The sequence below is a fragment of the Delphinus delphis genome, chromosome 6, assembly GCF_949987515.2.
Source record: "Delphinus delphis chromosome 6, mDelDel1.2, whole genome shotgun sequence".
Classification (NCBI taxonomy): domain Eukaryota; kingdom Metazoa; phylum Chordata; class Mammalia; order Artiodactyla; family Delphinidae; genus Delphinus; species Delphinus delphis.
The window spans coordinates 5,001,274-5,014,011 of record NC_082688.1 but is presented as its reverse complement, the minus strand read 5'-3'; the positions used below and the strand labels follow the sequence as shown (position 1 = coordinate 5,014,011).

At 55.5% G+C, this 12,738-nt stretch overlaps 1 protein-coding gene across 1 annotated transcript; it reads right to left on the bottom strand.

The window, feature by feature from the left end:
• Position 1: 1 nt before the first annotated feature.
• Positions 2 to 5,698, bottom strand: UCK1 (uridine-cytidine kinase 1). The gene is made up of 7 exons (XM_060013924.1): positions 5,482 to 5,698; positions 4,938 to 5,097; positions 3,973 to 4,069; positions 3,685 to 3,827; positions 3,500 to 3,594; positions 1,744 to 1,792; positions 2 to 1,231 (listed from the first exon to the last, which is right to left on the bottom strand). The coding sequence occupies exons 1-7, from the start codon at positions 5,587 to 5,589 to the stop codon at positions 1,050 to 1,052; spliced, it is 834 nt and encodes a 277-aa protein (XP_059869907.1). The 5' UTR covers positions 5,590 to 5,698; the 3' UTR covers positions 2 to 1,049.
• Between the last annotated feature and the right edge of the window lie 7,040 nt (positions 5,699 to 12,738).

Sequence of the window (12,738 nt, the reverse complement as noted above, 5' to 3'; positions counted from 1 at the left end):
CGAAAGGGCACAGTAAGTTTGACAAAACTTTCACAGTCATCAGAAACCAGCCACCGTGCTCAGCTGAGCTCAACTGATGTCTCTGTGTAACTACAGTTAGAACTCGACAGCTGGTGGCTTTTACAGAAACAGCCACGTGGGAGGGAGGACAAACGAGGACAAGACCATGACTGATTGTGAGGCGCGGACGCTGCGTGAGCACAGGAGACCGGCCACCTTTGGGCCGCGGCATCTGCTCACGCCTCTCTGGTCCACACACGCCTTGACTGGAGGTGACGTGCCCTTGACCTGGCCGAGGGCGACACCAGGAAAGACCTGTCCAGACAGCAGCCTGGGCTCAGGGGCCCTGAGTAGGCCTGCGTGAGGATGCTGTGCCCGCCGGAAGGCAGACCCCCAAGCAGGCGGACTCGGGCTGGGCAAGCGGGGGCCCCGCCTGTGCTTGGTGCTGGTTAAGGAAAAGCTTGCTCCCCAGGGCTCCCTCCTGGCTCTGCCTTCCGAGCACAGGCCGGAAGGAAGGAAGCCTGTCTATGGCCCCTGGTGTACCAGGTCAGTGTGTACCAGGAGCACAACCCTGCTGGTGGGTCATGATATTGGGTTACTAGGTCACAGCGAGCATGGTGTCAGGAGACGGACTACAACAGAAAACATGTGGTTGTATAACACATAAAAAGGAAGAGAGTTACCTCTTCACACTTTTCAGTTACACGTGTGTGAACCAGATCATACTAGTCTCTCTTGCCGTGGGTTCACCGTCAAAATCACAGCGTCCGGGCTATTTCTTCAACGTTCCCCAAATATGTGACTCGCTCACCACACGTTCTGTGGCGTTTCTCAGTAACTAAAGAGACCTTTAAGCCTCTGTGATGTGAGGAAGCGGGTGGAAAGGTCAGGGCTGCCTGCAGACATCCTGTCAGACCCAGTCTGAATAACTCGTCCAGGTTTCCTGAATTAGCGAGGGACGCCTGGACTCCAGCACCACCCCGGCCACGGTTGTGTGTTCAGGGGCAGGGGGGCATCTCTGGACCCGCGGGAGCTGAGCACCCCACTCCTCAGTGGGGCCTGCTGCTGGACTCCAGGTGCGACCGTTTGCCAGAGGTCAGCACTGCGGGGTGGTCTCCCGGCTCAGGAAACGTCCTCTTGTAGCTGCGCCCGTTGGACCCTCCGCGATGCCACTTGCAGATGTCGCCGTTGAGGATGTCTTGGATGTGCTGCACGATAAGGTTGATGGCCACTGCAGCAGAGACAGACAGAGCTGGGTCAGCTGCCCCCACTCTCCATCGCGACACGCCGGGAGCGATGCCCGCCCAGCGCCAACCTGGCGTTACTGGTGAAGCACACAGTTTTCCTCACTGAAGCATCTGTGTGGCGCTGAGTCTCAGCAGACAGACAAGTGCACGCTGGGGCCTGAGCACAATAAAACCTACCTGGCTCGGTCGGCGAGGGTTTCTGTTAACTAACTCTGGTTAAGATACCTTCTGCTAATGAGTGACTCCCTGTCAGTTTTCCATATATATATATTTTTTTTCCCACCAGCTTCCCGGAGATATAATTACATAATGCATTGTGTCAGTTTAACGTGTACAATGTGTTAACTGTTTTTCCAAGTACATTTGAAACCTGTGCCCCAGATGTACACAGACAGGCCTCACGCGCTGGGGGTGTCTCAGTAACCACGACAGGATGGGCAGTGCCTGCCTCCTGGTCCTGGGAGGAGTGGGGGCAGCCGGCAGGCCTGGTCCTTACCCATATTGTCAACCCCTCGAGGGATTATCACATCAGCGTACTTCTTGGTCTGCAAGGCAAGAAAAGGAAAGTCTCGTAAGGATCTGTCCCCCAGATGGTTTCAGCTTGCTTGGGGCTAGATGCAGGGAAGCAAGCCCGGGCCCGTCATGGCAGATGGGGGGGCAGGGATTCAGGGTATCTGTCAACCAGGTGAGAGACGGTGACCCCAGAAGTGAGGGAAGCTGAGCTGAGACAAGCTCTAACAGCACTTGTCTCCCAGCGTCTCTGAGATGCTTGTCTCTCATGAGCACTGCTATAGGGGCCAGTTCTCTGTGCTGACCACCTGGTTCTCTGGGCCGAGTGAAGTGGGGCACCCTCCCACTACACACAGGGTTCTTGACCCTGTGACAGCAGGGCTGCGCTGCACGCGAGGACCTGCTCCCCTTCCTTCCCCGCCCCTCATCTGCTCCCACGCCGAGGAACTCACTCCCTGTTGGGCACCCTGTGGCACCACCGAGGAGGGACCCCAACCAGATGCTGCTGAGGGCGCCGAATCTGAAGCAGCGGAGGGAGGCAAGGGAGGAAACGGTCTGGGCCCAGAGACAGCCCTGCAGACCGCTGAGTGTCGCCAGCGTGTGGATGTGGGCCAAGGAGGCCTGTCACACAGATTAGCCAAGTCCTGGGGCAGCTGTGTCTGCAGGCAGTGGAGACCCACGGGAGACGTGAGCACGAGAGGGCCAGGGCTGCCTCCCGTGGGGCTGTGGACAGTGGGCTGCGGGGGGCAGGGGGGTGGAGCCCAGCAGAGCTGAGGAAGGTCTTCCCTTCGGGGACGCGGGGCACACGGCCAGCTCGTCAGCTCGCTGTGTGGCTACAGGTAAAGGGGAGGGAGCGACGGAGGGTCCGGCCCAGAGTGGGCCTGCTTCCACCCAGGGGCACCCGGTCACATCTGGAGTCTGGAGTTTTTCCGTAAACGACCTACTTTGCCAAATGTCTTTCTGTAAATAAGAGAGACTGCAAAACAGTCAATTTACTTTTCTGATCACTTTCCAGAAACTTCAGAGAACATGAATGTAAAATAAAAAAGGTTTTCTTGAAATAGCAGAAACAGAACTCCTTCGTCCTGTTTATCTAAAGCAGGAATCCTGGTTCTAATTCCTTTGTGCCTCATTTTTCCCTTTAAGAAGCAAAATATTGTTCAATTCCCCTTTAAATCCTTACGCAAGTCCTATCTAGTGACAGTGAAGACTGTGAGATGGAGGAAGACAGATGGCCACAAGCAGTGAATTCCTCCTCTATAGGCCGGCCAGCCTTCCAGTGCCAGCCAAAGGCAGCCCAGAGAAACACACGGCAGGGATGAAGTTTCTGAGCACCTACTGTGTGCCAGACACCACTTTGGCAGCCAACAGACAAAAATCCCTGCCCCTGTGGAGGCCACCGTTCTAAGGCGGGGAGGAAATGCACAGTGTGGGTCAGGGGAGAAGCAGCGCCCTGGAGAAATGCAGACAGGCCAGGAGGGAGGCGGTGCCGGTGCCAGGGGTGAAGCCTGCGGGGAGGGGCCGGCCGGCGAGGAGGAGGCAGTGGGGAAGGGGTGATGGGGAGAACAGAGGACACATTCACAGCTGAGAACGGCTCCTCGGGAACGTGGGTACAAGAAGCTAACTTCTCCATTTATACAGCAGACCACGTCCATCCATGGCTTGGCTCTCACAGAACGGGGCACCGGGGGTCCTTCTGAAAAGGGAGAAAAGGAGGTCCCCAAGCAAGCGGAAGGCGGTACCGGCAGGCAGAACTCCTCGAAGGCCGGCTTGACGAAGGTGGTGTACTGTGTCAGGATCTGCTCCAGCTCCCGGCCACGGTGCACGTCCCGGAGAACTGTGGCGACAGGAGCAGGGTGGGGACCTTCAGACCCCCGGGACCCGTGGCCGGGCCGGCCAGGGGCAGAGAGGCCCGTGTCCGCCTTACCTCTTCGCGACAGCCTGACATCAGGGTCAGTGTCCACAAAGAGTCGCAGGTGGAACATGTCCCGGATCTCCTGGCTGTAGAAGACCAGGATGCCCTCGAACAGGACCACGTCTGCGGGGTAGACCACCGTGGTCTCCGCTAACCTGCAGGGTGAGACCAGGAAGGGGCCCGCCGTCAGCTTCAGTCCGCGGGTGTGGACTCCGTGCTGGGGACAGATCGTGGTGGCGGGGGGGTGTCCTCACCAGCCCCCAGCGCACAGCCCTCTCCTCCCAGGAACCACCTGCTCACCTTGAGTGGGTCACAAAATCATAGATTGGGACCTCGACTGTTTTGCCCTCCACAATGTTTTTCAGAGTTCTGTGCATCAAATCGTTATCAAAAGCATCTGCAGGGATGGAACAAAAGGCAAGACAAGCCTGTGTCCTGGTGCTGGGGACCGCAGGGGACTCGCTCTGCCTTGGGGTCAGCACAGCTGGGTGCTGCTGCTACCAGTGACCCTAAGGAACAGCTGGACTGGGAGCTGCCCCCTACAGTTTACATTTGCAGGGCCCTCTGCAAACCACAGGGTGGACCTGTCCTCGCTGCCCTTGGGCAGTGCCACCACCCAGGGATCGGCCAGCCCTGGGAGGTAGGTGGGCTAGGCGTCTGCTTCTCTCTATTTCTGGGAAATAACACAGACTGACGCTTCTCAGACCTTCTTCCCATGTGTCCCCTGGAAAGGAATGAACATGGGAGCCAGCCACTGGGTGGAATCTTCTAGTAGCAGCAGGGAGGGGCAGCCTGGCTGTTCCTCCTCATCCACCCCATCTCCACCTGTTCCCCCGGCCCCCGACCAGACCAGGAAACAGAGCTTCAAGGCCTCTGGTTCTTGTTTACCCACTGCTTCCACTGCTGGCCTCTCGAGGACTCTGCCCCAGGGCAGGTGGCGGAATGAAAGGCCACAGTGGATGCGGTCTGTGCAGAGGACCCTTAACATGGGAAGACGCATGGCGTTCTCCGTGACCATAGTCGTGGCAGAGAAGTGGTTCTGAAGGCCCTTCTGAGGCGCAGACTCCCTGACTGGCTCCAGGGGAGCCTGGAGCTCCGGCAGGGCCACCCAGGGCCCAGAGAGCGCGGGAAAGACGCTCCACCGCGGGTTATCTGCGTGATTTCATGGAACCGCTTAGGTCTCCTGCTGTCCAGGTCCAACCCTGGACCCAGTCTCCGTGGTCTGCCCTCCTTCCCCACTCCCTCCCCACCCTCAGGGTCTCTACCTGGATGGTCGAAATTGTACTGTCCCTTCAAGGCCTTGGCCTTCTGTTCCGTGGTCAGGACCTTATAGAACCTGTCTTGACTCAGGATGACCAACTTCCGCTGCCGGTGGTCTACTTCATTCTGTCCCAGCAGCTCCATGATCTTCTCGCACACAGTTGACTGGGAACACACAAACAGGATCCCCGCCTGGAGACGCTCACCCTGACCCCCGAGCTCCAACGGGCCGGCCAGTGACAGCCCAGCCAGTGACGGGTGGGGCTGCGCTTGGCGGGAAGGCCTCGGGGCACTGGCAGGGGCAGCGCGGACCTGGAGGCCACGAGAGGCCAGGCCAGCGGGAGGCTTGCGGGGGGGGCCCGGGGTCCAGCGCCCCGCTCCCCGCTCCCCGCCTGCACCCCGGCCTAAGCTTGGCCAGCCGTGGCCGCAGCCCACGCCCGGGAGGGGGCACCTCGGCAGCCAGGGGCTGGGGTCTGTCTCCGGACGGAGGCCGGAGTCCCAGGGGGCCAGCGTGACACTCAGGCCCCGCCTCGCCGCCCAGCCCCTTACCTTGCCGCTCGCGGTACCGCCGCTCACCCCGATCAAGAAGGGCCGCTGGTGAGGACGGTCGGCCTCGTGCGCGGCGCCCTCGCAGTCGCCGCCTCCAGCCGAAGCCATCTCCAGCGCCGCTCGCCCGCATCGGCTTCCCAGCTCACGCAGCCTCCCCCAAACCTGCCGGCCCGCCCCAGCGCAAAGGTCGGAGACGCCCCCCCGGAGCCCCACTTCCGGGAGGCGAGCGGCGCGGTGGGAGCAGGGGTGCAGGCGCGCGCGGGGCACCGCGAGAGTTGTAGTCCCTGGCGGCTGTGGGCGCCGCGCATGCGTGGGCTGGGCCGGTGCTCCGGGAGGCTGCGGAGGCAGCTGGACCGGCTGCGACGCTGCCCGGTTTTTTTTTTGCTGCAAAGGACAGAAACAACTCAATATCGCAACTGGCTGCAGGAGTCTCCAGACGCCGGGCGGCCTCCGGGAAGGTTCCCTCCAGATACACCTCCTCTGACTGGGGCTGTCGCAATGATCCCCCGGGACTGCAGGACCGGGGTGGGGACGTGGGCCAGCGCCCGCACCGGCAAGTCAGACTCCTGAGCCCTGTGACCCGGGTCGGAAGCTGGAACGGGTTCAGCCTCCTCGCGTGCGGTCACCCCGAGAGCGCGCTGTCACCTATGCACCTGCCCCTTGTGCCCCGCCCCTGCCTCCACCTCCCGGCTCCCACGCCTCTTGCCTGGGCACAACCTTAGCGCCGCCTCGACTCACCCCCACTCCAGCCCAGCCTCCACGCTGGCCACCTGAGTTTCCTGACACTGCCCTGACCGTGTCACCCACCCATTTCCCCGCTAGAGCCTCAGTGCTGCCTCCAGCACAAGTTCCTGGCCTCCTCAACCTTCCCAGGACGTGGTGGGCAGAAGTCATGGAATGACTTTTTAGACTCAGCATTAGACAGGGTGTGAGCCAAGAAGACAGAGGCCCTGTCTGCTGGATTCCACCTGTACCCCCAGTACCCGGCACAGAGGAGGCAAACACCGACCTGTTCCAACTGCATGTTTCCCCAAGGCATCAGGTCTCTCTTTGCAGGTCTAGCTCCTAATGCATCGTGAGCACTCCATGAATATTTGATGACGTTGAAATATGATGCAGGAGAGGCTAATGCGCAGACGTCTGGCGAAGTCACTGTTTACGCCACTTCAGAGGCCTTAACCCACCTCAGGAAGGGTTACAGGATGGTTCTTCTGATGGGGGGGGAGAGGGTACAAGGGAACTTGGGCCTCCTGAGCCCTGTGGACCTGGACAGAGGGAAGCTGAGGAAGGAGCGGCTGGATGGGCATGAGAAAGCCACCCCCTGCCTGAGAGGAACTTACGCAGAAGCTCAAAATAGGGAGGGCCGTTCACACATTCACCTCGGGGGAGGCGAGTTTAGGCACTTGGCTCTGGGTTTAGAGTTGGGTTCAAACCTTGCCTCTGCCGAGTGACCTCAGGCAGTGATGTGGTCATGGTGTTTCCTTACTTCCCAGATGTTATGGGGGAAGTGTTGTGACTTCATGAAATTAACACGTGTGAGTAGAGCTTGAGGAATCTGATGGTGGGCAGAGATTCAACAACAGACCACAAGAGAAACCGAAGTAGAGAAGTTTATTACTCACAGGTCTTGGAGGAGGTACACGGCATGTCTCAAGGGGCCACACAAGAGGTCAAGGCAGTGTGCAGACAGAGGCAGGCCTTGGGGCATATTCCTTTATCAGGGTCTGTGGGTGGAGTGCTCTGGGGTTCCCAGGCTAGGGCTGGATTGGTTAATTCAAGCCGAATGAGTGGGGTTTTGGTAAGTTGCACGGGGGCCTTATCTCAGGGGCGCATAAGGCATACAGGCAGGGGAGACCGTTGAGCACAGGCGCATACGTTGGCTGGTGACTCCACAGGCTGCTGTCTAGGGCATGCGCGTGTATGAAGGGACGTACTGTCAGCGTGAGGCTTCTGCAGGCCGCTTCGCCAAACAAACTGGATGCCAGGGCGGCAATACCATGGAGTAGCTTAGCTAAACTCTCAGCAGGGAAATACCGCGGTGAGGCTCCCATGCCGGAAGGCACGCAAAGGGCCTGGTGTAAGGCCTGGCCCAGAGCGGGTGCTGGGTGCCTGCTACGTGTTTTCTTCATTTGTGTATTTGTCTATTTGGCATCCGTGCCTCACGGGGCCAATTATATTAATTATATTTTCTTATTTTCTGTATTCTTTTCGTTTTTAATGCTGACACTTTTTTCTGGGGGTGGGCCATGCCACGCGGCTTACGGGATCTCAGTTCCCCGACCAGGGATTGAACCCGGGCCCTCGGCAGTGAAAGCGCGGAGTCCTAACCACTGGACCACCAGGGAATTCCCGTTATTTTTTGTATTCTTTTTTTTTTTGCGGTATGCGGGCCTCTCACTGTTGTGGCCTCTCCAGCCACTCCGCGGCATGTGGGATCTTCCCGGACCGGGGCACGAACCCGTGTCCCCTGCATCGGCAGGCGGACTCTCAACCACTGCGCCACCAGGGAAGCCCTACTTTTTGTATTCTTGATGCTGTGGCATCTGGGGGCTTCCCCCCAAGGCCTGCCACTTCTTAGGGATAGCAAAGGGAGCCCATCTTTCCCATGCGCACCAGCCAATGCCCAACCCCTTCTCATCTAACCCTACACGCTCCCACCAGGCCCCAGGCCCAGACACCCTCCTAGACCCTCCACTCTACCCTGTGCCTGGCTGACTCTTCCCACCATCCCTACCCCGAGGATGCTCCGGCCCCTCCCCAGCTGGACCAGGCTAGCCCCTGTCAGTGTTCTCTGCAGCCCTGGAAAGCATGGAACACAGTTGCAATTATGTAGCAGATTCTGCAGTCATGGGCTTGATGTTTGTCCCTAGAGCTGAGCGCTATGAGGGCAGGGCGGTGGCTGGCTTGTGCTGCCGAATCTCTCTGCCACGCACAGGAAGCACCTGTTGTTGCTGAATGAGCAATGGGGTTGAGACTCATAGGTTTGGCTTTCTCAGAACCAGGTGAGGCAGAATGCTGGGATTCTCTGCTCCCATCTGTACCATCCCCCCACCAGGTCAAGTTCACAGGAGCACAGGCAACACAGCTTTCCAACATGGCCCCCCTCCCCCAATCCCCTTAGCCAGCCCCACCGCCTGCAAAAATGTCCGTTCATTCCCCTCAGGTCTTTAAGCTTTTGTTGAACACAAGCTGGCGCTCAGCACTTAAAGAGCTGACCAGGTGCCCGTCGTTTTAAGAGTATTTGTTGCTATTTTCCCAATCACGGTGTAACCCATGCTCATTGCAGAAAATGCATAGGCACAAACACACACACAAATAAAACTAAAATCAGCTGTAACCCCTCACCCAGGGAAGACCGTGGTTTTGTATTCTAGTGTTTGCTTTTCTGGTCTGATATGGCCATGGCTAGATAGTGCAAAGTTAAACAAGGTTTGGTTACATATCTTGAATAGCAGTAAAGTCTCACACAATCCGTCAAAAGGGCAGAAATAGGAGTAAACCCATAAATAACCAAAGTGGCCATTAGTGAAAGTCGATTGTGCAAAAGACAGTTCTTGAAACAAGAGCTCTCAAAACATGGACTAAGCCTCGGGGTACGTTGTTATAAAGCAGTTCGTATAGTGAGGAGGCAGTGACTGTTTATTCTTCACCATGATTGGTTCTAATATTAGGATTTTCTTAAATGATAGGGAATTGGTTACCTCATACCAGTTTGGGGAAACAGTTTCAGTTGTGCTTATGATTTCCAGAGGCAGAAGGAAGGAATGACCCCGGTCAAGTTACTCTTGCAAAATAAGCTAAATTAAACTTTATGTGTACAGGTAAACCGTCACCGAACTGAACCGGGGTCTGTTTGCCTGCACACAGTAAAGCCAATCTCCTGACACTGGGTTGCGGTGAAGGAAAATAAAGCCTTTATTTACTGCAGGTGCCAAGCAAGGAGTCCAGAGCAGCTAGTGCTTCAAAGGCCCAAACTCTCCAATGGCTTTCAGGGAAGGTTTTTAAAGACAGGGTGAGGGAGGGGGGCTGTGGGGTGTGTGATCAGCTGGTGGACATTCTTCTGATGGGTTAGTGGTGAGGTCATCAGGAGTCAACATCGTCAGCCTTCTGGTTCCAACCGGTCTGGGGTCTACGTGCTTGTGGGCAGCATGCAGTTAACTTCTTCCACCTGGTCAGGCTTTCAGTATCTGCAAAACAGCTCGAAGGACGTGGCTCAGAATATTAACTGTAACCCTTGAGGAGGAACTAAAGGTCCTTGACTTTGTTTAATGGCTAAACTATTATTTTGTTTTGCTTGACTGTTTTCCTTTCTGCATTTTCTCACTTCTCTGATTAAATTTGCTCTTTGGAACTTGGGGAAGGCCTAGGAAGCTAACGTTTTTCTACAGCCAAGACGCAGGTGGAGGACATGGCGGGGTTAGGGTGTGTGTGGGGTGGTCTTCTTCGGGAAGGCCCCGTAGGGTCCTGCTCGGTTACAAAACTGGTTTTGTCTGCTCAGGCAACTTTCAAGGCTGGTCTTCGTTTGTTTTTTACTTTAACAAGCCCATTTTCCTGATGGGGAAATTGAGGAGCAGAGAGATTACATGGCTCGCCTAAGGCTTGCGGCCGCAAATGGACCTCCAGTCAAGATAGCTGAGCTAGAGTATTTGCACAGATAACACGCTCCAGACACGGAGGAGTGCATCATCGTCCCGTTCCAAGACAAGAAAGGTAAATATGGTATCCAGGCCCTTGAGAGAAGAAGGTCCTCGTTGCCGTGTGCCCATAAAGGAGCTGGGAGCAGATTGTGCCTTGGGGGGGCGGGAGTCAAAGCCACAGCCCCACGCACAGCAGCAGGGTTGTGGGACTGGCCCTCTGCGTTCCGTGCGAGCCTGAAAGGGTCTGTGCTTTTGTGAAACTGAAGCAAACTGCTACCCCAATGGCTCTGAGTAGAGTCCTCTCCCAGAAAGTGGAACGCTGGGCCTGACAGCACGTGGGCCACCTACATGGTGCAGAAACCCCAAGTGGAGAAATAAAAGATGGTCCAAGCCAGTGACCTCCTTAGAATCCACCATAGAAGCCACCTGCCTCATACCCCAGGGCACACGTGCGGTACACACACGGTGCCTTTAGCAGTTAACTCCTGCTGACCATGAAATCATGATGTTGCTGAAGGCCACGAGGAAACCCCCCTACTGTGCAGCAGTCAGCAGGTGTGGCAAATGGGCTGAATCGCATCTAAAAAACGACAGTGATTTGAAAAGGATTTAAAACCAGGTCTATAAAACTGTTTGAAAACATGGCAACTAAATGCAACACATAATCCTGGACTGGATTCTGTCCTGGCAAAAAATGCGCTGGAAAAGGCGTTGTTGGCTCATTTGTCCCATTCTTGCAGCTTGTCTCTGAGCTTGAAATTATTTTCCAAGAAAAAGTTTTAAAAGCCATTTGAAGAGAAAGCACATGGAATAGAGTGCATCACCACGGAAAAGACATTATGAAAAACATGCAGATTTTAAAAGAACCAAATGAAAATTTTAACCGTGAAAAGTAAAGACATCAAGATGCTTTGCAGAGCCCCCCCCCCCCCGACCGCCCAGCTGTGGTTTGTCTGAGGTTTTTCTCTCGTGTGATTGAATTTATGGATTCTTGGAAGGGATAGACGACATCAGAGCTTCAGAATACCTGCATCACCTCTGTTTCCTCATGGTTACTCTTCCCATTTGTTTATTTCTGTCTCTTTCGATGAGATTTTTTTCTTCCCATCTAAGGTGGATCATCCCTGTCCCCGTTGATACAGTAGAGCAGGGGCCTCGAAAGATGGTTACAAGTTCTGAGCGTGTGGGGGAGGTTTGTTTGCCTGGGTACGTTCATTGAGGAAACCCTGATATTTCTGTACGTCTGTTGGTCTTTTCTCTGGGGCTGGTCCTAATCCCAGGAGAGAATGCTTCCAGTCTTCTGCCACAAGAATGAAGTCCTTGCTGGCTTTCTGGGAGCACAGGAAATGAGCACCACAGCAATGGTTTTAGAACTGAGACCAACAAAATATTCTTTCCAGGGAGGAGTATTTTGTCACTGACATTGTTTAGAACTACTGTCCCATGGTGATTAAAAGCAGAGCAGCTTTTAGCCAGTTTTATTATTGTCTTCAAACAATGCACCCCCCTGTTGCCTGCACCCACCCAGGGTGGCCCCCTTCCACCCTGCTGCCCGTGGTGTGGAACATCCTCCCCCTCCTCGGGCTAAGCTCTGGGTTGTTTCACTCTCTCCGGGCTTAGCTTTTGCCTCTTCCATCATCACCAAAGCCAGCTCCCTGCGTTAAATGTCCCGTGTTTCTTTTAAATACTCCAGGTGTTTCTGCTTTCCCAGTTGGATACTGATTGCCCCACAATCAAGTCCTGCTTCCTTGCCTGGAGACTCTCTCTCATGGTGAGTTAGTTGTTTGCCTGTGCATTTTGCCTTTGGGGGTTGTGCCCGTATATTTAGGGCGCTTTTTCTGTGGGAATCTTGTCATCTTGGATGGGGGTTGTCCCACCAGAGTAGTTTTGCTTGGGAGAAATCCCAGCGCTCTTTCCTGCAGCCACTTTTTTTTTTTAATGTCAGTTTTTAAAGTCGGCGTTTCTGGACCACAACAACGGGCTGAACTTGAACCCCAGACCCATGTGAGCAATAGGCCTGTGGTTATAATGCCCAGGGAGACTTTGTTTCCTCCAGACCAGCTTCCTCGTCTCCTCCGTGAGCCATGGGCAGATTTATTTTGTGTTCATCGCTTTCATCCCAACTCCCTGCTTCACAGACCCAAGGTTTCATCTCCTGTCCACGTCTGGGTGTAAAACTTAAGCCTAGAACAGCGTAAGAGACCACTAACCCACCACGATGCACAGACGGCACCCGCCTCCATCCCCTCCAGGCTGTCTTCCTTGGTCCCTGGGGAACTCCCGTACTATCTTGGGAGCTCCGCCATTAATTTAAATTGCCGTCTGGCTTGCCTACGTAGTCTAGCATTTCTCGGTGTTTGGAGTGAGACCTGCTTTGAGTTCTCCAGTCTGGTAAGTTTCAGGGACTAGAAGTCTCACACACATTGTTTTAAAACCCAGGAGATTTCATATGACAATCTGTATTTCTGGCTTGTCTTGCTGGGCAAAATAAAAGGGAGGATTCGGCAACTCGGATCCCCAAGGCCTTTTCTGGCCACAGATGCATCCAGCCGTGCTCTCCGGCTTGCCCCAGTCTCCCCCTGCCCTTTCCCAGTTGGGTCTGGGCTGCTTCCCTCCTCCC

Bases quoted from the DNA above. Each gene is read 5' to 3' on its own strand.
- UCK1 (XM_060013924.1), bottom strand. From the start codon at position 5,589: ATGGCTTCGGCTGGAGGCGGCGACTGCGAGGGCGCCGCGCACGAGGCC. The intron at 5,098-5,481 runs GTAAGGGGCTGG...GTGTGTTCCCAG, and splicing joins GCGGTACCGCGAGCGGCAAG to TCAACTGTGTGCGAGAAGAT. The intron at 1,232-1,743 runs GTAAGGACCAGG...TCTCTGCTGCAG, and splicing joins TCGAGGGGTTGACAATATGG to TGGCCATCAACCTTATCGTG.